At 39.5% G+C, this 24,720-nt stretch overlaps 1 protein-coding gene across 3 annotated transcripts in view; it reads left to right on the top strand.

Moving 5' to 3' along the window:
* LOC126298867 (WD and tetratricopeptide repeats protein 1-like) overlaps positions 1-23,903 on the top strand; it is a 214,222-nt gene extending 190,319 nt beyond the window's left edge. The window contains exons 15-16 of one of the 3 annotated variants that reach the window (XM_049990379.1): positions 1,492-1,594; positions 22,728-22,812. In XM_049990379.1, coding sequence (XP_049846336.1) covers positions 1,492-1,575 — 84 coding nt within the window. In that variant the 3' untranslated portion in view covers positions 1,576-1,594; positions 22,728-22,812. Of the gene's footprint in view, positions 1-1,491; positions 1,595-22,727 lie in introns of all 3 variants that reach the window. The other 2 variants (XM_049990378.1, XM_049990380.1) reach the window with 2 other exon arrangements.
* Positions 23,904-24,720: the final 817 nt, after the last annotated feature.

The raw sequence follows: 24,720 nt of genomic DNA, 5'->3' as shown, positions 1-24,720 counted from the left end.
CTGCAGTGGCCGAGCATTGTCTCATTACAGGCCATTCTATGAATTATCAACACACCAAAATTCTAGCATTGACGAGTTCGTACTGGGACAGTGTTATTAAGGAAGCAGTGGAAATACGTAGCTCGACGAATCTTTGTAAACAGAGACACAGGCTTTCAGCTCAGTACAGCTTGGGATCCAGCAGTGGCCATATTGCGCGCATTTTTGCTCATGGCTTCCGACAGAGGTCACTGGGGTGGGCGATGGCAGTGCAGAGCAGCAGACACCGAGCGAGGTGGCGCAGTGGTTAGCACACTGGACTCGCATTCGGGAGGACGACGGTTCAATCCCGTCTCCAGCCATCCTGATTTAGGTTTTCCGTGATTTCCTTAAATCATTTCAGGCAAATGCCAGGATGGTTCCTTTGAAAGGGCACGGCCGATTTCCTTCCCACTCCTTCCCTAACCCGAGCTTGCGCTCCGTCTCTAATGACCTCGTTGTCGACGGGACGTTAAACACTAACCACCACCACCACTACCACCACTACCACCACCACCACCACCACCACCACAGAGCAGCAGCGGTAGCCTCTGCGTGTGCGCCGAAGTCTTTGGTTATTCATCTTGTAGGTGTCGTTGCTGTCCTTCCAACTATTGGTTGATATTGTTGCTATTGGCCATCGAATTTGGCACCTTCCAGGCATATGCACTTCCTGCCTAAGACTGGCATAAATAGGGGGCTTTAGTCATGGCTTAGCAGTGTGTTCGTCGCACCTGAAGATGTCGGCCAGTTGTGCTGATGAAATATTGTGGAGTTTTCACTATGACATCCGTCGTCTCGCTCGAGAACCATATATACAGAAGGTAACTTATCACCCATGAAAGGTTTGTTCAGTAAAATTTAATTATTTCTCTCACTAATGAAACTGTGTGTTGCTAAAGGGGCTGAACTTTTGCAGTTTGATGTTTTCCCTTAGTGGAAGTTGTCTTTATTGTTATTTATTCCAGTACTAAGATGAGTGGTATACTTTGGTGAAAGACCACGTTCTTAAACTGTTTTTAAAATTAAATCTTTTTTAAAGACTGATCTAGTAGCTCAAGAAATCTTTTGTGGGTGAAATGATGGATTGGGAACTAACTTTGGTACACCAGTGACAGTTCAATTACTTATGGTCATTTAATGTGCATGTTGAGATTGTTTTTTTGTAAAAAACTGGAAAGAAATGTTTTCCATCATAATGAATTCAACAAATATGAGATGGTAAATATACTGTTCAATTCATTTAACATCAAATATTCTTAATGATAAGTTAATTAAAATCATGTTCTCCTTATTAGACCTGGTATAAAAATAATTCCACCTGATAACATGATGGTTGTGGAAGGATTATCAGCTATACTATTGTCCATTAAAACTGCAATACATGGGAGAATAGCAAATAACAAAAGTTTACATTTTGTATGTATGCAGTTTAGTAGGAAGCATGAATGATTAAAATTTTGGGTGATATAGGGGTATACAGGGTGGAACACTTTGTATGAAGAGCTACATCCCCTGTCGGCAGCAATGGCTCTAACCTGGATGGGCCTCCGTTAAAACTGAGCTTGGATGACAGGTACGAGTATGTCATTCCGTGTTACTTCAACTCTATGCTAGAGGTCATCAGTTGTACTGATGAATGGTTGTGTGCCAGTCTTTTGGCGACCCACGATGAGATATTTTCAATGGGTGAGAGATCTGGAGAATTTGCTGGCGAGGACAACAGTCAAATATCCTCCGTATTGAGGTAGGTCAGGAGAGCATGTGCAACCAACAATCTAGCATTATCTCATTGAAGGATAATGTCACAGAGACATCATAAGTAGGCCACAGCCATGGACTTTAAAACATCATAGATATTATATTTAATCTCTAAATTACTATTTAAGTAAACCAGAGGTGATCATGTTACGTACACGTTGGCACCACATACCACTGCAGAAGGTGTTAGGCCTGTTATTACAATGACAAATCCAATCTGGCAATGTTCAGCCTCCTCGGAGCCTCCACACATGGATATATCCAACATGATGCTGTACACAGAATTGGAACTGCTCTGTAAAGACAATATTATTCAGCGCATCACTGTCGGCATGCCTCTGTCGCTGCTGTGTCTAGGGAAGTCACAACAATAACCACTCTGCTGATCATCCATGCTGCTCCAGATAACGTCACACTGCCCATGTGGACACTTGTCACGCTGCAAAGAAGCCCATTATATGACTTGAGGACTGTAGGATCCTTCGTGGCTGAACAAGCAATGTGTCTGTTCTCTTTGACTCTTAATGTGTGGGACCTTAACATACTTACACAATTTCACAACTAGGTCCTCCATGGAAGGTTGCCGATTTTATTAAAATCTTTCTTACAGAGCAGTCCTCGAATAGGAGATGTGCTCTCAGACAGTTTTGCACAGGAAATTGGTGGCCCTTCAGGCAGCATTTTAAGTTTTACCCTCCTCTCCATGGTTACAGAAAACATAACTGGCCTGGTGAAGAGACCAGTAAACACTTCACTGTGCTGATGATTAGATTATTTACTACTCCCCCTCCTATCTTTTATCCAGAGATTATCAATTACGCAATATTGGTGAACTGGAACTGTATTTTAACAGCACCATTTTCCAATTTAATCATCATCTCATATTTGATCAAAGGCTCTCATGGCTATATTTGTGGAATACTAGAATAGAAGCCCTTAAAGCTCTAGATGTTTCTAAGTGAATCTGTGGAAAGGCATGGTACACAGACAGGTCTTGTCTACAGCAATTTTAGAAAGCGTTCACATGGTCCTGTCCAGAGTGTGAGTGTACCATTCATGATTCAGCCAAAAGTAAATTTGCCTAAAATGTTTATATTAGTCAGCACTCTCACAATTTTTATTTATCAGACTGGCAAGGGGAGCTTTCAGAACAAGCCCTATTTGTAGCCTTTGTGCCAAAGCTAGTTAGCAACCACACACTATAGTATAGCAGCTGCTAATGTTACAGCACACCATTAAAAGGAAATTTGTCAAAGAGGCTTCAGTGTCCATTATCATTGCTCACACTCTGGCAGAGTGACTATTCTAGAACTGCCCACAAGTCACAAAGCTATTAGGGATGTGGCCAAAACAACTTGTAACAGGGAACAACAAGTGCCCAGTGTTGGAGCAAGCAGTCACCTCGGCTGATACAGAGACCCAGGATAAAATTTTAAGTTACCTGTGTAGATATAGTTGAATATGTTAGATTTCATGTATAAGCTCACATTACTTTGTTTTTAATTTATTAGAGGAAAACAGGTGGGTAGTTCTTGACAACTAGGCAGCTGGTGCGTAGAAAACAAACTAATGATAACAGTGCACAGTACAGTTTATGTTACTAAAAGGAACATGATCAAGAATGAGAAATCCCACAGTCAGAATAAATTACCAACGTATGAAAAGAAAATAAGTGTATTGCTATCTTGGAATTAATATTGATGAAAAGCAAAACTTTCATGCACATATAGAAATCATGTGCCAGAGATGCATTAAAATCCAAAATACAGTAGCAACAATTGGCTAAAGAAGTTTTAGGAGCTTGGGCTCATAGAGCCAGAAAGGTAAAAACAGCACAGGCTGTATGGTAAGCACAGAAAAGTGTTCTCTGGCATCTGACAGGCACATGTAGAACAACAATGAGGTGCTGTTGATTGTATTAGGCTTGCTACCTCTAGACCTAGCAGTAGGAAAGAGGTGCACAATAGTGCCTCAAAAAGTGTGAATGTGACAAGGTAAAGGAGATACTGGGCACAAGAACTGTAATGAGTAAGGAAAAAAAGGCATGCATTGATTGAGAATGGCAAGAAATCTGGTACAGGACAGAAACAGGGAGGACAACCTACCAGCTCCTTTCTAACATAAAAGAAAGAACAAGAATGACGTACTTCCTTCCGACCAAGGTATCTGTACACTACCTGCCTGAACATTGTCAGTATCCCAGCTACTTACTAAAAATACAACACCACACCACAGATATTGGTACACTGTTGTCCAAAATTAAAGCAACAAACTGCTATCTCCCTTTCGCTAATTTACAATATAATCATACAAACTGTCAACAGATGTTCGTAAGATCATATTTTGGATGGAAGATGGCATTCCGGTAAACAGACAACTATGCCAATGGTAACATCAGGGTCCTGTCAAACGGGGTAGTGTTTGTTGGGTAGTCCCACTTCCACAAACACTGTGTACACAGCCGCAGACAGTGCAGTATGGCATAGAGAAGATGCTTACCAGATTCTCTGCAGTGCAGGGCCATAAGAAGAATGGAAGCAGGGCAGTCACAAACTGATGTGGTCTGATAGCTTAATGTGAATCATTCTTTTGTTTTTTGGATGTGTGAACAGTTTAGAGAGATCAAAACTGTATGCTGAATACCAGAGCAGGGCCAACCACGTGTGACGTCAGAAATTGACAACAGTTATTTGGCTGTAAGGGCACGATGGAACTGCCTTAGTATTGCACGGCAACTGGCATCTGATCTCACTGCATCCACTGGACATGTTGTATGAAGGCAAATGGGCACAGAAGGCTTCAGTAGAGTGACCTTTATTGTTGGAGATCTGCTGTATGTGTACCTCTGACGCATCTTCACATAAGGGAATATCTAGAATGCAGTCATCAACATGCCTCCTGGACAGTTGAACAGTAGGCTAATGTTCTTTTCACAGTGAGTCCCGATTTGGTCTGGAGAGTGATTCTCGATAGAGCTGCATCTGGAGGAAACGTGGAACACAATTTTCGGATCCAAACGTTGTGGAAAGAGAGCAATATCTAGGAGGATCCCTAATGGTGTGGGCAGGGAATCTGTTGACCACATGAACACCTGTTCATGAAATTGTATGGGTGGATCAGCAAGGTCTAACTGCTGTCAGGTTTCATGCTGAGATATTGGGACCTCATGTACGGTTGCTGCAAGGTGCTGTGGCCCCAGACTTTGTATTGATGGATGATGATGATCAGTCTCATAGAGCATGGATTTTTGATGTTCTCTTGGAATTGGAAGATATTGTACACATGGCATAGCTTGCATGCTCTCCTGACTTGAATCCCATAGAGCATGCCTGGGATGCACTTGGGAGACGTGTTGCATCAGTCAGCGCCACCAACCACTCTCCAAGCTTTGTGAGAAGCTCTGCAGGAACAATGGGTGTTTTGGCGTCAATGTGAGATTGATGACATCATTTACAGCATTCCCTGCCATCAGGCCTAATTTGTTGCCAGAAGAACTCATACCCTATACTGACCACATTAAGCAGTTTTGGAAGTGTGTGTGCAAATCCATTAAGGTGGAAAAAAGAAAGGACAGTTTTGTGTATCATTATGCATGTTGCAGTTGTTTACGTTTTGTATTATTTACATTCTTTCTACTTTACTATGACCTGTTCATACTGTTTTTGTGGCAAAATAAATGCAACCTTGCAAACTTTCCATTTGTTACTTTAATTTTGGACACCAGTGTAAATGTAGAGCAGTCGACACCACAGATCACCTTATCTGGGAACGTGCCATTAGACAAGGCATTACAGACTAAGACAGGAACACATTTGAAAATGCAACGGCTTATGATAAGGAATGAGGAAATGTGGCATGAACTGAATTCATTAACAGCTAAGTTATCAGCTTATGAACTACAAGCCTACATGGTCGAGAGACAGACAAGAGGCTATACATCATGATAACGAGGCGTGCCATGGCAGAACATCCACCTACACCCACCTTCTGGAAGCAGTCAGCAGATGAGCCTCATGGAGGACCAGGAAGGATTTCCTGAGACGCTGACAACCATCTCCCAATCTCTACAACTTCGCTGGCACAGCAGCGCAGCTCCTGTGAATCCTGAGTTGCATTTCAGAGCAGTGGGGGCTAACCATCCAAACAATGAGAAATCCACTTTGCTTCTGATACCAAGTATAGTAGTTGAATGTAGTGTAGTTTGTGTAGTGTAGTGTAGTGTAGTGTAGCGTAGTGCTGTGTAGTGTAGTGTTGTATAGTAGTGTAGTCCATAATTATAAAATACAAAATTTGTAATCACCAATGCTGCATTGTCTAATAGACCAGTAGTGTGTGCCTTATGTATTCCAGATGAACGGATATCTGTACGACAGATGGCCAAATGGTAATATGTAGACTTTTTAATTTTTTAATTTTTTTAGTATTATTATTAATTTTTATGTAGATATTCTGTGTAAATGTTTTCCTTACTTAAACAGCAAAATGCTTAGTTTTTACTAACACTTGTGAAATTATGTTAAATATTATGTGCTATATTCTTACCAAATAATGTTCAACATTTGGTCTGTCATTTTATATAGATGACAGACTAAAAGAAAATAGCAAATAAATAATAATAATAATAATAATAATAATAATAATAATAATAATAATAATAATAATAGTGTTTTAAATGAGCACTTTAATGACATAGTGATGTACACAGTTGGCTGTATGGGGACTAACTGGCTGTTCAGTTGATTTACCAGACAACACCCTATTGAGTCTTCTACCAGCATCATTGATGCTGAGTTATATTCACTCTTCATGGTTCTGAAGCAGATTAAATGTGGCCATATGAATAGTTTCTTCATCTCGTCAGACACTCAGTGTGTCTTGCAGCAACTGTTTCTAGTAGAGAATCTTGTCCAAACCAACATTATGCACTATTTTCTCTGCAGAAGTGGATGTAACAGGTGTCATTTTGTTGGGTGCAGGCACTTTGGAATTCACAGTAATAATATTGCAGACACAGCTGCCAAGTAGGTTTGTGTTGAGAATTCAGTAGCATTATGTGAGTTCTCTGGTGAAAAGAACAGTCATGGGTATGTGGGAAAGAGAGTGGCTGTAAGCAAGTAAAAAACTTAAGAATTATTAACTGATCCATCCATATGGCATACTTCTATACAGTCCCTCAGATGGAGGAAGATAATTTTAGCTTGGCTTCATACAAGACATATCGTTTTAACTCCTCATGGCTACCTATTGTGTCATGAAGAGCTGTCAGAATGTGAGGACGTGTGCTTGAGCATGCTAGATGACACACACACACACACACACACACACACACACACACACACACACACACACACACACACAGAGAGAGAGAGAGAGAGAGAGAGAGAGAGAGAGAGAGAGAGAGGGGGGGGGGGGGAAGGATGCATATTTCTATATTTTACATTAATATACTTATTATTTTTAAATTATAATTTTACTTACCAAAAATTAACCTTTTGTATTTTTTAGGCTCATTTTATACCCAAGAGAGTATTGATTCAGGCAATTTTGGCACCGGGCTACAGGAGTTGGCTGTTCCCACAAGTTTTACAGGAGGGATGGCCCCATGCAGCCTCGAAAATGGTGACATTGTCACACATTCTCAAAAAAGCCTGCCCATGTATTTTTGCGATGTGCACCATAACATTAATTTTTTATAAGGGAAGACTTCTGTGCTAAGTTCACAAACCACATACATTCAGCAAACAGTCCACGGGTGTACTGCCGGTCCATAGTGTCCAATTGGCACAATATTTCAGCACTCAGATATGTTGCCGTCATCAGGTGCATTGACGAACTGAGCCCCTGAGGGTGCACAACTAACTTATATTCCCTCCCATCACAACCTATTCCTCCCACAGTCCATGGCCGAGAGTGGGTGTTGGCAATCACAGAGACACTTGTGTCGGCATCTGTGGTAGCATCAGTGTAGTTGCTTTCTCCACCTTGGTTGCCAGATTGTTATGTTTCGTGAGCATCTTCTTGATTAGACTCAGTGCTGCTTTCCAAGCCTTGCTGATGTTATAGCCACAATTCCTGTTGCTAATTATCCCTGATAGACAATTTCGATAGCATCTGTAATGACACTGTCTCAATATTTGGAAGTTAGGACTAAAATCCTGGTACGTTTGTATTCCAACACATGATTCTCTGACAGTCAGTGCTCTGTGAGTACCAACTTGTTGGGGCTCCTAATTTGAGTGTGTGTCTGGTGTTCTCAGCATCAATCTCATTGGTATGCATTGTTTGTCCAATATTTATCTTGTCCCATTCGCATGGAATCTGATACATTGAGGTGGCAAAAGTTGTGGGATAGTGATGTGCACATCTACAGATGGTGGTAGTAACGTGTACACAAAGTGTAAAAGGGCAGTGCTTTGGTGCATTAGTCATTTGTGCTCAGGTGATACATGTGATAAGCTTTCCGACATGATTATGGCAGCACGATGGAATTACCAGAGCTTGAACCCTGAAGGGTATTTGGAGCTACATGCCTGGGACATTTCATTTTGGAAATTGTTAGGGAATTCAATACTCAAAGATCCACAGCATCAAGAGTGAGCCAAGAATACCAAATTTCAGGCATTACCTCTCACCACAGACAACGCAGTGATTAACGGCCTCCACTAAATGACTGAGAGCAGCAGCATTTGCGTAGAGTTGTCAGTACTAACATACAAGCAGTACCTGCATGAAATAACCACAGAAATAAATGTGAGTCATACGACGAACATATTGATTAGGACATTGTCACAAAATTTGGTGTTGATGGGCTGTGGTAACAAACGACTGACACGAGTGCCTTTGCTAACAGAATGACATTGCCTGCAGTGTCTCTCCTGCACTCATGACCATATTGGTAGGACCCTAGATGACTTGAAATCTGTGGCCTGATCAGATAAGTCGTGATCACAGTTGGTAAGAACTGGTGGTAGGATTAGTGTGTGGTGCAGACCCCATAAAGGCATGGACCTAAGTTGTTAACAACGCACTGTGCAAGCTGGTGGTGGCTCCATAATGGTGTGGGCTGTTTTAGTATGGAATGGACTGGGCCCACTGATCCAACTGAAATGATGATTGAGTGGAAATGGTTGAGTTCAGCTACTTGGGGACCGTTTGCAGTAAATCATGTTCCCAAACAACAAGGAATTTTTATGGATGACAATTGCCTTGTCACCAGGCCACAAAGATTCATAATTGGTTTGAAGAATGTGTTGAACAATTCACATGGCTCATTATTTTTGCAGTGGACTTCCAATGACTTGTGGAGTCCATGCTACGTCGAGTTGCTGCTCTACACTGTGCAAAAGGTGGTCTGACACAATATGAGGTATTTCATGACTTAAGTCGCCTCAGTGTGTACCCTGGCCTTCTGCGAACTGAGGTTGTCTTTCACACTCTTTATTTATTCATTCATTCATTCATTCATTCATTCATTCATATACAGAAGGGCAGTAATAAGCCTGCTATTGAGATCTCTAAAAGATCATTTTTGTTATAATCTTTACATATGTCGTACATTAAAGCATGAAATAAAAAAATCACCTAAAGCAGACTCAAAACACATAGCAAGACAGATACATTCCAGCCTTTTATCAAATTAACTGAGCTTCTTACACAATATACTTGTTTTCCTAATATCAGAGCACTCTTACAACTGTTTTGTCTTTCACTCCATCTTTCCAGAGGAAGAAACTTCACTGTGATGTCATATGCAAGAAAACAACATATGCAGATACACATTAATACCATTGATGTCACAGTGCAGCTTTTTTATTTTCATTTATTTATTTACTGTAGGACCAAATTGAGGAGCAAATCTCAAAGGTCGTGGAACATGTCAGTACATGAAATTACAACATAAAAGCAATAACAGATAAAATAAAATGTTTATGAACCGAAAGGAAGTGAAGTCACAATATTTAAGTAAACACAGTCAACAATACAACATACGAGTCAGCTTTATTTTTCAAGGAACTCCTCAACAGAATAGAAGGAGTGACCTATGAGGAAACTCTCCAGTTTTGATTTGAAAGCATGTGGATTACTGCTAAGATTTTTCAATTCTTATGGTAGATTATTGAAAATGGATACAGCAGTATACTGCACACCTTTCTACACAAATGTTAAGGAAGTGTGATCCAAATGTAAACTGGATTTCTGCTGAGTATTAACTTAGTGAAAGCTGCTAATTCTTGGGAATAAGCTGATATTATTAACAAGAGGGCAATGTCAAACTACCCAGACTACTGAACAGGGGTCAACAAGAGGTTTGCGAACTTACACTACTTATTTTGTTGAACTGCCTGTTTCTGAGGCAAAAATATCCATTTAGAATGGGACGTGTTACTCCAAAATATGTATCATAGGACATAAGTGAATGAAAGTAAGCAAAGTAGACTAAGTTTTGTGTCAGACAATCACTTAAAATATTGTTTGAATAGTAAAAATGGTAGCATGAAGTATTTAAACAAGGTACTGAACGTGGGCTTTCCACAGAATTTTAGTATCTATTTGAACACCTAGAAATTTGAACTGTTCAGTTTCACTAATCGTATGTCCGTTCTGTGAGATTAAAACGCCAGGTTTTGTTGAATTGTGTGTTAGGAACTGTAAAAACTGAGTCTTACTGTGATTTAATGTTAGTTTATTTTCTACAAGCCATGAACTGAGGTCATGTACTGCTCTACTTCAAAACCGAGTCAATGTTGCACACAACATCCTTTACTACCAAGCTAGTGTCATCGGCAAACAGAAATATTTTAGAATTAGCCATGATACTAGAGGGCATATTATTTATATATAACGAACAGGAGTGGCCCCAACACTGATCCCTGGGGCACCCCCCATTTGACTGTACCCCACTCAGACCCCACATCACAGCCATTGTATGATATAAAATGATCAATTATACTTAAATACACAGCCTTTTCAATAACTTTAGCAAACACTGATGGCATAGAAATAGGTCTAAAATTGTCTACATTATCCCTTTCTCCCTTTTTATAAAGTGGTTTCACTACTGAATGCTTTAATCACTCAGGAAACTGACCATTCTTAAAGGAAAAATTACAAATATGGCTAAGTACAGGGCTAACATGTGCAGAACAGTACTTTAATATTCTGCTAGTCATGCCATCATATCCATGAGAGTCCTTAGTCTTCAGTGATTTAAATATTGAGTCAGTCTCCACCTTGTCAGTATCACAGAGTAATATTTCAGACATTAATCTCGGAAAAGCATTTTCCAAGAGAGTTATATGATTCCCTGTAGAAACTTAAGTTTTTATTCAATTCAGGAGCAATGCTCTGAACATGATTGTTAAATACTGTATGATACTTCCATCACAACTGACTGTATGGTTTTAATTTTGTCTTGTGAATTAGCTGTTCTGTTTGCATACCACATACTCTTTGCCTTCCTAATAACATTTTTAAACACCTTACAATACTGTTTGTAATGGGCTGCTGTAACTTGATTGTGACTACTTCTAACATTTTGATATAATTCCCACTTTGTTCTACATGATATTCTTATCACACTAGTCAGCCACCCAGGCTGCCTTTTACTGCTAGTACCCCATTTCGAACGTTCTAATGGAAAGCAACTCTCAAAGAGCATGAGGAATGGGTTAAGAAAAGCATTATATTTGTCATCTATGTTATTGGCACTATAAATATCCTGCGACTCTTGTTCCTTCGCAAGGTTTAAAAAATTCTCTGTTGCCATTGGATTAGCTTTCGTACATAGTTTGTCATTATATGTGACATTTGTTTGAATAGAAAACCCTTTTAGTGTTAAAATTTGTGCATCATGGTCTGAAAGGCCATTCACCCTTTAACTAACAGAATGCTCGTCTAGTAGTGAGGAATGAATAAAAATATTGTCTATGGCTGTGCTACTGTTCCCTTGCACCCTGGTTGGAAAAAGGACAATCTACACGAGATCATATGAATTTAGGAGGTCTGCTAACATCCTTGTTCTTGCACAGTTGTATACAAAATTAATATTGAAGGCACCACACACAACTAATTTATGGTACTTCCTATAAAGTGAACCAAGAAACCTCTCTAGCTTGAGCAGAAATGCTCTGAAGCAGAGTTAGGACACCTATAAATGACAACAACAATTAGAAGTTTAGTTTCACTAAATTCAACTGCCCCTGCACGACATTCAAATATCTGTTCAGTGCAGTGCTGTGATACATCTACAGAATAAAATGGAATACTGTTTCTTATGTACATGGCCACTCCCCCAGCCCGCAAGGAACTCCTTAAAAAAAGCCAGCTCTTTAAGCAGTCAACTGACTCCAAAAGATAAAGCTGTGCTTCAAATTGTACACTGCTTAATAAAATAAAGTATTACAAAAATAGCAGACAGATTTTATCATTGGATCCATTTTTCTGTAATTCATATAAAATTGCGATTTTCATTTTGAACACTTATCTTCGCCCTTAAAATTATATTCATATTTCTGTTTGGTATATCATTAATTAACTGGCCTCAACAGTTGAATGAATAATGTCTCACTTGGATAAGTTCTTTATCTGAGACCAGGGATCATTTAACAAAGCAGTTCAACTGTAATACTGTCTGAAATTGCCCAAAAATGCTGGGTAGAACAGAGAACCAACTTTTGGGCATGGCTACAATACTGCTCAACCGTTGCTATTGAGACAGATTTGGTGGTGTGGTTAGGAATAGGGACATATTAAAAACTGATAGTGAACCAGAATGATTGGTAATTCATTCCTTCAACATGACAATCTGCAGAACTAAGCCCCTTATTGTTATTAATGTGCAAACGAAAGCTGTAGGTGCTGTGGTCCAACACATGTGTTTTAAAGGAACAATTACATGACTTTAAATTCACATTAGTCTTCAATGAAACTTTTTACTTGGTTTTGAATACAACTAGTATTAGCTTAATGTAGTATACCTGCAACTTCAAACAAACCTATATTACTTCTTTAGACATTTTTACAATGACTTCATGGGATGCTTCATGTGATTTTTCTTAAACATGGTCTGTAATAAAGATATCTGTGTCCCATAACTTCACATCGTGTTTGACTTTCCGACAATACCTGCTGTCCTCTCTCTCTCTCTCTCTCTCTCTCTCTCTCTCTCTCTCTGCCTTGTCTAAACTTATTTCTTTCTTCACAAGGCACAGAAATATTTATGCTCTCATTCCTACATAATTGTACCCATATTTTACAGTTTCACCTCTACTAATAACTTCATCATTAAATTCAACTGTACTATGAATCAAATTCACTTTATATTCCACTCAGTCTATTTTTTCCTGGTATTTTCTCAGTCAGTCAGTCCCCAGTATAATATTAACATACAAATTAGGTATAACTAGAAATTCATGGTATATTTGAATGATGCTCATTTCTCTTCTTGTATTGAACTGGGTACATTCTATCATTTCACACATGTTCAGTATCTTGTATTCCCTGTGGTTTGCCTTTTGTGTCCATGTTCTGATGTTTCATTTCCCTTACTTCCCCACAGATTTTCAGGTGTGTTTTTCAATTTTATCATGCTTTTTGTGCTCTAGTAATCTTTCATTATTATTGCGGTCTCATTTGCCATGCTGCCCTTTTATAGGTACTTATCCAAAACACTTGGAATACCTTCTATGGGTAAAATTGAATCATTGGTAAATCATTCCACTGCACGCTTGTCTTTCTCCACAGCTGCAGCTTTTAAATTTGCATCTTGCTTCCTTTTTTACAGGCTTCCCATTTTAAGACCATATTAATACATTTTTCTGTGTATATACAAGGTGTACAACTTTGCTTCTGCCGTTTTTTGCCCAAAATTTGAGGCTTTAATGAAACAAATTGGTTACACATGTATCATTCAAAGTATTTTCCATCACTGGCCAGTAATTTCTCCTATCTTTCGGGCAGTGCACGAATCCTGCATCAAAAAAATTGTTCATCTTTTGAAGTGATCCATGAATCGATCCAATTAGTGACTTTCTTCATGAGATCGGAAATGTTGGTCAGCCAGGCCATGCGCCATTGATCTAAACTGGTGATAGTGAGAGGGAGCAATGTCTGGAGAATACAGTGGGTGGGTAGGACTTCCCATTTTAAAGTTTCCATGTATGTTTTGACCTCTTTTGCAACGTGGGGTTGAGCATTGTCATGCTGCAAAATCATTTTGTCGTGCCTCTCGCTGTATTGCAGCCATTTGTATTTTAGTGCTATGTTCAAACACATTAATTGCATTCGATAACGGGCACCAGTGATTGTTTCACTTGGTTTTAAAACCTCATGGTACATGACGTTGAGCTGGTCGCACAAATGCAGAGCATTATCTTGGAGCTGTGAATATTTGGTTTGGCTGTTGACGTGGAAGCATGGCTGGGATATCCGCATGATTTTTTGCATTTAGGGTTACTGTAATGAACCCATTTTTTGTTCCCGGTCACAATACGAAGCAGAAATCCCTTCCATTTTTGCCTCTGAAGCAACTTTTCTCAAACGCACAAATGCCGTTCAATGTCTCTTGGTTTCAGCTCACACAGGACCCAAGTTCCTTCTTTCTGAATCATGACCATAGCTTTGAGGGCATTCGAATAGACTCAGCCGCTGTTTTCTTCATACTGAAACAAAATAGTAACAGCTCCCACAAATGACGAGAATTAGGCTTGTAAACTGACATTTTCAATCAAGAACAACTTTATCATGCATACACAAATCAACTAATGTTTGAATGAGGTTATGTTGACCAAGATCCTAGTTAACTGCCTGACGTCTGTGATCTGTTTCTTTCAATCACTACTTACCGTTGTCACCACCTATCGGCAAACGGCAGAAGCAAAGTTGTACACCCACAGGACTGCATGCATGTATTACAAAACAAAATATTCTTCCTTCACTTCATCATTTTCTTCCCCACAGTCATATCCATTGTTTCAAGTGAAGAGGATCTATTTTACACTCCCCAAAGTGCCAGCAACTTGTTGACCAGATATAGTAACACTCTTTCTATTGATTTACTTACAGCTATACACTTTGTATGCAACGTTTATTTGTTGTATTTACTCATGACTGCCAACTTCTCACCCTAATCATTTATTATATCAGTTTCCCATTTAGTGGCTAGCGTTGCTGCCTCTGTCTCTTAACCTTAAGTCTTGAGAACTGTCTTGAAATATTTGAAAATTCATGGATTTAGACCAGCTTTTAATATTAAGGCTTCAGTTCTTTGTTGCCAGTTGCGACGGAGGGTCATATTTTGCTTTCTTCCTCACAGTGCCGTGCTACATATTAACAATGACAGTAGTGTGAAGCGTATACCATGTGAAACACAATACACGGTTGGTATCAAAGTCTTTCGGTATTACATTCCAATGACAAGAGTTAGACGAATGTTCCTATGAGGATTTCTCATAGACTTGAGGTTATCATATGATGGGATGGAATTGTGGAAGATGATGGTAATACAGAAATTTCCAAGTGTGGCAAGAGTTTATAACACACTGAATTGTTGATAAAACTGTAAAGCCTAGCTGAAGTAGTAACAGTCACCAATAAACGGCATGGCAACCAAAAACAAGTCACGTGGGCTATGGAAACAAGTGAAATAAAACAATGGAAACTTCAGATCGAAATATCAAGTATATTAGAGAAAGAACAGATTGAAACTCGTAAAGGTTAAATGTTAAGTTGCAGATAGTCACAACAAAAAGACTGTTACATATTTAGTTTTCATCCAAAGCCACCACTGATCCAGTAGTTCAATAAAATCTCACCCGTCTTGTCATCTACTAGAACCTATAAACACTGAAGAGAGATGTATTTCACAGAGTAATATCAGGGTCGTGGGGTTTGGAGGCGATCTGAGTGTCATAGGGTGTAAGACCATTGTCTAGTATACCCGAAGATGTGTGCGGCAGTGAGTTATTGAAGTATTATGTGCAAATGAAATTATCAGCTCTGATAGAAATCTGAAACCGAAACTTCAAGTTGAAAGCTAACCGTGGTCTGTGATACTAACTGGTAGATGAATATCAGAAGGTGGCTTCAGTTATAAAGTAAGCTGTGACTTAATATTTAATGGCATACACTATCATATTTTGTTAAACATGGTGAAGTTTTTACTATGTTTGAATGAATTAGTTTTAGCATTTATGATGCCAAAATATTTTATATGTTACAAGAGGGGGAAAAAACCAAAACAGTAGGCTGGTAAAGTTTGACCTGATTGTATGAGCACATACTTAGCCAACAGTTGTGCCTGCCCGATACTTTGTTATACATTGCTAGTTCAGAGTTAATGTATCCTGAGAACTAAACTAGTGTATTGTGTTTTACAAGAAATTGTACCTATCTCGCATCACAAGTAAAGAGTTATTTTGATTGATAGGTTGGTTTTTTAATTGGTCCAGTTATATCATACAGCAAAAATTGTAAAATTGATATTGGACAGACCAAAGAAACGTTGATGCAGTACATAATCTTAACAAATAATAGCAAATTAAAGTTAGGTACATATTCCTACAATTTAATTTTTAAGTAACTTGTTTTGTTACATATTCAGGAATTCTTTTACGGAATAGAAACAGTGCTTTCTTAGAAATCCCTTTTGTTCAATTTTAAATTCTGCATACGTAGCAAGTTTTATTTCCTCTGGTATCTTATTGTGTAGTATTACACTAGTGTTAATTATGCTCCTCTGATACACTGCAGTTCTGTGATATTTTTGATGAATATTTGATTTCCTTCTGGTACACTAGTTGGGTACATTTTTGTTTTGTAGTAGTTTCCCTGTTTTCAAGAGGTAGTCCCTAGTGAACAGGATAGTTCCGTAAATGAGCAAGCTTGGAACATTCAGAATACCAAGCTCATTAAAATGAGATTTACAGGTCTCCATCTATTAAGGCCACAAATTGTTCTTAGTGCTTTTATGTTGAGTGTCCCCAGAAAATGATCCTATTTACATAGTGTAAGTTTTAATTGTACATTTGTTCTTTCTGCAATGAGTATAGGGGAAATTTACATTGAAATTACCACTAACTGTAGATTGTTTCTGTCTTTGACATTAGTATACATTTTTCTTACTGTTTTTCTTCAATCGTGTCTTCATTATTTTTACATATTTGACATCATTATTTCCATATGTAGATTTGTAGGCTATTGGACTGAAAACATTTACAGCTAGCTCACGCATATGTAAGGATGAAAGGAGGTCAGAAAAGGCACCCAACATGATAAAGATCAATATGAATAATGTGCACCACACTTGCAGAATTCACCAATGTGGACTTGGTCCACTGGGCACTTTGTTGCTGCCAAATAGTGAACGTTTAAGGGATGTGGTCACTGCTGAATGCATTTTGGTATAGAGAAAATAGGCTTCTGAGATATTGGCACGTCAGTGTCACAAGTGCTCATTTACTACAATCTCGGAACATAACAATGGACCATCACATCATCAGAGTGTGGAGATCTGGGCTTAACCACTCCAGTTGTGAGGAAAGTACAGAGCTGTTGAAACACTCAACATCAATGCAGGTGTTCTTTTTGCTGCATCCCAGTTGTATTAGGTGTACATAAGCTTTCTCGGACACACTCTTTTCTTCCTAGCATCTGGGGATACAAAAAAGCTGCTGAAATTTCTACCAAGTATGGTGAATTTGCACGGAGTATTAAGAACCAACCAACAGAAATAGTTCGTTTTTGTAGTCCTGAGAAAACAACTCTGAAAAAAAATGCCTTACTAGCAACATATATGCTTCTTATGGTTGAATTTGAAGGTTGGCTATTTTCATAAGCTGTCACTCTGTATTCGGAAAAATTATGAGGTAAACCTGGTACATTGTATCCAGCCAGAAGAGTACAAGGCAGGATCCTCATTTCAGGAACAACTACTTTCCAACAGACCACCAAGCTCCACACCTGAACTTTCAAATAAGAAGTATCTTAAAGTGTTTGAGTTTTAGATGAAATGATGTTCAAAATAAAATGAAAACTGTGAGCAGCAAGTTGATAAAGTGAGCACTGTTCTTTCTGATGTTTAGAACACTAGGACCTCAGAACCCATTGCAGTTCTTCATGCATCTCAAAGTAAGATGCTATGTACTAAACACAGTGTGTGATTGGTCCAAGATCACTAATGAGGAGTGAATATGTCTAGACTCAGCAAAGACTCGGGCAAAGGTGTATTTTTGAGGTATGACTGTGAACATACCATTGTCATTGTTTGAGTGCTGATTACTAAGGAGGACAGATGGAACTGGCTTAAAGTATGATATTTCAGTTGGCCCCATGGGAAGTGGATCTAAGATACACTCCTGGAAATTGAAATAAGAACACCATGAATTCATTGTCCCAGGAAGGGGAAACTTTATTGACACATTCCTGGGGTCAGATACATCACATGATCACACTGACAGAACCACAGGCACATAGACACAGGCAACAGAGCATGCACAATGTCGGCACTAGTACAGTGTATATCCACCTTTCGCAGCAATGCAGGCTGCTATTCTCCCATGGAGACGATCGTAGAGATGCTGGATGTAGTCCTGTGGAACGGCTTGCCATGCCATTTCCACCTGGCGCCTCAGTTGGACCAGCGTTCGTGCTGGACGTGGAGACTGCGTGAGACGACGCTTCATCCAGTCCCAAACATGCTCAATGGGGGACAGATCCGGAGATCTTGCTGGCCAGGGTAGTTGACTTACACCTTCTAGAACACGTTGGGTGGCACGGGATACATGCGGACGTGCATTGTCCTGTTGGAACAGCAAGTTCCCTTGCCGGTCTAGGAATGGTAGAACGATGGGTTCGATGACGGTTTGGATGTACTGTGCACTATTCAGTGTCCCCTCGACGATGACCAGAGGTGTACGGCCAGTGTAGGAGATCGCTTCCCACACCATGATGCCGGGTGTTGGCCCTGTGTGCCTCGGTCGTATGCAGTCCTGATTGTGGCGCTCACCTGCACGGCGCCAAACACGCATACGACCATCATTGGCACCAAGGCAGAAGCGACTCTCATCGCTGAAGACGACACGTCTCCATTCGTCCCTCCATTCACGCCTGTCGCTACACCACTGGAGGCGGTCTGCACGATGTTGGGGCGTGAGCGGAAGACGGCCTAACGGTGTGCGGGACCGTAGCCCAGCTTCATGGAGACGGTTGCGAATGGTCCTCGCCAATACCCCAGGAGCAACAGTGTCCCTAATTTGCTGGGAAGTGGCGGTGCGGTCCCCTACGGCACTGCGTAGGATCCTACGGTCTTGGCGTGCATCCGTACGTCGCTGCGGTCCGGTCCCAGGTCGACAGGCACGTGCACCTTCCGCCGACCACTGGCAACAACATCGATGTACTGTGGAGACCTCACGCCCCACGTGTTGAGCAATTCGGCGGTACGTCCACCCGGCCTCCCGCATGCCCACTATACGCCCTCTCTCAAAGTCCGTCAACTGCACATACGGTTCACGTCCACGCTGTCGCGGCATGCTACCAGTGTTAAAGACTGCGATGGAGCTCCGTATGCCACGGCAAACTGGCTGACACTGACGGCGGCGGTGCACAAATGCTACGCAGCTAGCGCCATTCGACGGCCAACACCGCGGTTCCTGGTGTGTCCGCTGTGCCGTGCGTGTGATCATTGCCCTCTCGCAGTGTCCGGAGCAAGTATGGTGGGTCTGACACACCGGTGTCAATGTGTTCTTTTTTCCATTTCCAGGAGTGTAGTTTGCAGCTTGAGACACAGCACCTGGTCACATTAAGATCCCTTACTCAATGTTATGGTACTTGACAGTTAGCTCTAAACAACCCCCTCCTTCCGCTTTTCAAGTTGTTGCTGTTCATCTAACGTTGGCTTCACTCGGAGTTTATTGAAATCCTTGGAGTAAATTCTGAATAGTTGTGTATGTTCTCATTTCTTGAGAGCTTCTTAGTCACTTTCGGTGTAGGTTAAGAAGATACCATTCTGTCATTAATAACTGGACTCTTGTTATACACAAGATTATCTTTTGCTGATATCACTTTATAAGACACTCTTCCAGTTTTGATAAGGTTGAAATTTTACTAGGAAGGAAGGAAACAAGAAAAAAGAGTAAAATGTAACATCTCTGCAGTAATGCAGTCATCACAGGCATATTAAATTTTTATTTCTTCAAGGACAACGAAAGAAACCAGTCTTTTTGAAGAAACGAATATGACATTCATGTGAAGTGATTTAGAAATGCCAAATGCAATGGACTCACATCAACAAAAGTCTTACATATCTCTTTATTTCAAATCCCGAGCAACATCTGTTCATGGTAGAATGTGCCACTGCACAGATATAGGCTTGACTCTGTCGTGGCATACCATCTGTGAGATGGAACTGATATAGATTGTGATACATTCAATTGGACACTCTTAGAATTGGAAATTGGATTTGACACTGTCTGCAGCTCGAGACAAAACACTGGATCATATTCAGATCCATTACACAATATCCAAATTGTCCCTATCTTCAATGGTGATTCGGTGTAAGCCATGCAGAGTTCATGATCATTGTCGACCCTTAAAAATGATTTGTTTCAATCAGTCCCACACAGGTTCGTTTAATCTCATGTTCGGGGAACAGGTAGGCTACTCCAGTCTGTTGATTCTTGCATGCTGACAGGTCGTGTTCATAAAAAGAAGCATGATGAGCACACAAGTTATCAACTGTCAGGATGAAATTTTCACCAAAATGTTGGTTGCAGAACCTTGTTCCTGTACTGTAGAGCAGAGGAATTGCCCTCAAACATGAGAGATATGGTACAGTGGCCCCATTTAGTGCTATCCTAGAACATCACTCCACTACCACCTTGTTGCACATGTGATATACAGTATTGCTGGTGTTCAATCTACCAGGTTGCCTTCAAACATATTGTCAATGTACAAACACATCATAATTTACCCCATAAACATCACCCAGTTGTGGTGTGCAATGTGTGTCCGCCATGGTCTTTAGGAATGGAGATTCTCATCATGCATTTATCTCCTAATAGTTTGATGTGATACATGACATCCTGTAGCCTCTCTGAATGCTGAATTCAGTTCTAGAGCACTCAGCCTGCAGTTCCGCTGACTTTAAAGTTGTAGATATGTCATCCCATGCACCTGTCAAACGTGGAACGGATTCTGTGACTTGCACCATGTCAAGAAAATTCCCTGGTTAACAATCATTCTGCGCATAATTTGAAGAAGTTGACCTGATGATCGATTGTCCTTCATGATGTGGTGGATATTCACTCCACTGTTCTGCAGACATCTTTAATACATCCCTTACGGTGCTTTACTTTCAGCTGAGATGCTCCAATTAATTTTAATTTGGCATTTTTCTTGTAGATAATGCTTATGGTAACACTGTGTGTGTGTGTGTGTGTGTGTGTGTGTGTGTGTGTGTGTGTGTGTGTGTGTGTGTGTGTGTGTGTGTGCACGCGCGCGCGCGCGCTCACGCGCACACTTTTTTTTTTTTTTTACAAACGGTGTCAGGGGTGACCTTCCTATCGGTACAGGAACAGGTAAAATAGCAACACATCTGAACAGTGTATTGGGGTGATGAAACACTTTTGTTAATGTGTGTATATGAGGACAGTTAGTCTGAGATTTGAGGCCTGTGTATTACAGTGAGGTGCCAGTCTCTCAACTGTTGCCCCCATCACTTAGTAATTGTATTTGGAGGCACACCTTTTGAGAGGGCCATGGGTGTCGACCCCCCCCCCCCCCCCTCCCGAAAGGCTTTGCACAATTTCCCTCTTTCCACTGTCATTTTACTATCTTCACACAATCTGAACAATACTGCATACATTAATAAGGAACTATTTGTCATAGTGTATTAGTACATGACTTCTTTAATCTTTGTTACAAATTTCTTCATAATCAATGAACTCAGTATCAGTGGCCAAGCAGCTTACTGTAGGCGTGTTCTTGTACTTTGTCAGAAAATGTCATGTGGAAGTTCTGACACAAAATAAACTAGACTGATGATGTAAATTTGTGTACTTACCAAATACATCCAGGTAGTAGTAGTAGTTGTGATCAAAATGGGACCGATTTAAATTGACAGATCTCTGCATTAATTCCTTTCACTGATCAAAATATTTCTACATGACGTTTTCCATTATGCTATTGAGGAACTCTCTTTCACTCTCAGGCGGAGTGCAAGAACACATCTGTTGTAAACTACTCATCTGCTACCATTGAGAAAATTTTTATGAAACTTGTCACACAGAAAGGCTCAACCCAAGATCAACAAATAGTCACACACAAATACTCCATGGCAAATAGTTTCTTGTTAGCAAGAGCAGTCTCATTTCTCTTGTGCCAGTATACTGCATTTTGTGTCATTGATGTCTTGTTGAGCTATTTTGAGCATGGGAGCAATCTCCTCAAGGTAGTCTTCAACATGTGATGTCTTCATAATTTTCACGGAGAATTAATCTCTGTGGTAAGAGTTGTGAATATTTTTTATTGTAATAGTGGTATTTCAGTTAGCTGATATATGGGAGACTTGACAAGTGACCAGACAAAACTGGTTTCAAATTTTTGAGTGATCAGTTCAGTGTATTTTTCGTAATGCATGTATTTTTAATATTCTGCTACTTAGAAAAATGGAAGTTGCTCTGAATTTAAAGTGGTAATGATAGTAATAATTTTTTGAAGTATCTGCCTCCTTGATTTCATAAAAATCTAAAAGTTGCATTTTTGCCACATCTTAGACTACTGAAAGCACAGTCCCACAAAACTACAAATTTTTAAGGTGCATCAGCCAACAATCAAGGGAAGTAAAGATAAATAGACATAATTAGTCCTGCAGTGTGAAGCTGTTACGTACTAACATATGGTTTTTTTTTCAGCAAAATACTGTAGCTAAATTTCTTATATTTCATCTTTTACAGGATGGTTCCAAAAATGATAGAGAGGTGTTAAACCTATATGATGCTGCATCTGCAAACCAAAAACGAATGAATGCAGATCCATTTGAAGTAATGCTTATAAATATGGGTTATCGTATCCAGGCGATGCGGGGTGGAAATTCAGAGTCTAGTAATGAGGGAGATCATCCCACAATTAATTGCCGGCCAAGTTAACAGTAGTAGATCGCATGTGGCAGTGTTATGATTGAATGTTCCCTCAAACCAAAGTATTAGTTGTTGGGAACTGTTGGAAAACTGAACTTATACTAAATTGATAGAATTGTATTGTACATTATGCACATATTTTTAATATTTGTGAGATATTTAATTGCACGGATAGTGTAATGATATAAAGTGTGTATTTGTATAGACTTTTGAGAGTCTACATTTTGCATTGTGGCATTTATGCTTGAGAATATTTTGAAGAGGTATCATGAGTGTTCATATCTACATAAAAATATTTATTAAAAATGTTTGAGAAATGAACAAGCGATTTCTTTTAATATTTTTGTGTGCTTGATGTAAAGTTGTCTGAAATTCAGAAATTTCATTGAAAATATGTTAGCACAAACCCTGTAGATATGTATATGTTGTTGTTTCATTAAAGGTAATTGATACTTCATGAATGACAGAGAGAGCATCAGGAGTTCCTGTTTTCTAGCCATCTCTTGCATATGATAGATCATAATTTCATAAAAAAAAATCATTTTCTCCCCAATGCAGCTGGCGGAAAACCTGTTGTGGAAATTAATGATTTAATTCACCTACAAGAAGCAAAGGAGTTGGTGAAGTTATAACCAAGACAGATCGATGCAGTGAGGATTACAGTATTATTTGAAGTTATACAGAATGGGTAATTTTGGATTTGGGGTCACAAGCGCATACAAGGAATATGGAAAAATTTTAAACTGCCTTAAAAATTCTTGGCCATAAACATATCAGGTAAATTTAATAAGTTGTTACTAGGTCTTTACCAGATCTTGTCAATTACTAGGTGCAAAATACCTTTATGTGTAACTGTACTCTTGAAGACTGAACATGTATGTGATGTTTTTATTTATTATTTGTGTATATGTTTTTTCTGTTTGCTGAGGAAAACATGTAAGAATACTGATCAAAATATGTTGTCCTTGAATTCACTACTTACTGTTTCCATTATTTTGTGTTGTCATTGTCATCAGCACCCAAAAACAGATGTCAGGTATAATTTTGATACACTGTGTTTTATTATGTTGTGTAAATTATGTTACATACACTCAGTTATGTTATACGCATGCAGTGCGAGGAGATCTTCATGTACGTGTAACATATCAGTAACAAAATATATAGTACACATTTACAAAACACTACATGATAATATTTCCACAGATAATACATGAGGTGGTTCTGCAGGATGATTAAAAAAATTGGACATAATTTAAAAATCATACCACAAACATTTGAATATGTAAATAAGACAACTGTTAGGCTATTGTAGCCAAGCATTGTTGAAGCAAAAACGGTTAAAAGTATTACTTATACATATTGCATTATTGCACTGAAACAGTGTCGAAGCCAAGTATTTCATAGTATTCTTGTTATGTGATCCAGTTAATGATTTGTCAACAAAAATAATCAGTTTTTGAGAATATATTATTATTGGATAGATCAAACAATCTACTCACCTAGCTGCAGCAGAAGAAAACTCATAAAGGTTAAAGAAACATGCAAGCTTGAGCCACTGGCTCCTAGAAGGGTTGAAGGGGGAGGATGAGGGATGAAGTAAAAGGACTGATAAGGTTTAGGAAATTAGGAGAGTTCAGAAAAGTCACCCAGAACCCCGGGCCAGCAGAGACTTGCCATATGGTAAGTCCCCCCCCCCCCCCCCCCCCCCCCCCCGCCAAGACTATGTTCTGGGTGACTTTTCCAAAGTATATTCATTGTGAGGTTAAATATCACTTTTTATTTGTTTGCTTTCAAACAAAAATTGTTTTGG

This window comes from Schistocerca gregaria, chromosome X, assembly GCF_023897955.1.
Source record: "Schistocerca gregaria isolate iqSchGreg1 chromosome X, iqSchGreg1.2, whole genome shotgun sequence".
Classification (NCBI taxonomy): domain Eukaryota; kingdom Metazoa; phylum Arthropoda; class Insecta; order Orthoptera; family Acrididae; genus Schistocerca; species Schistocerca gregaria.
Note: the sequence above shows the minus strand (reverse complement) of the source record. Positions and strands in the feature narration are given on the sequence as shown.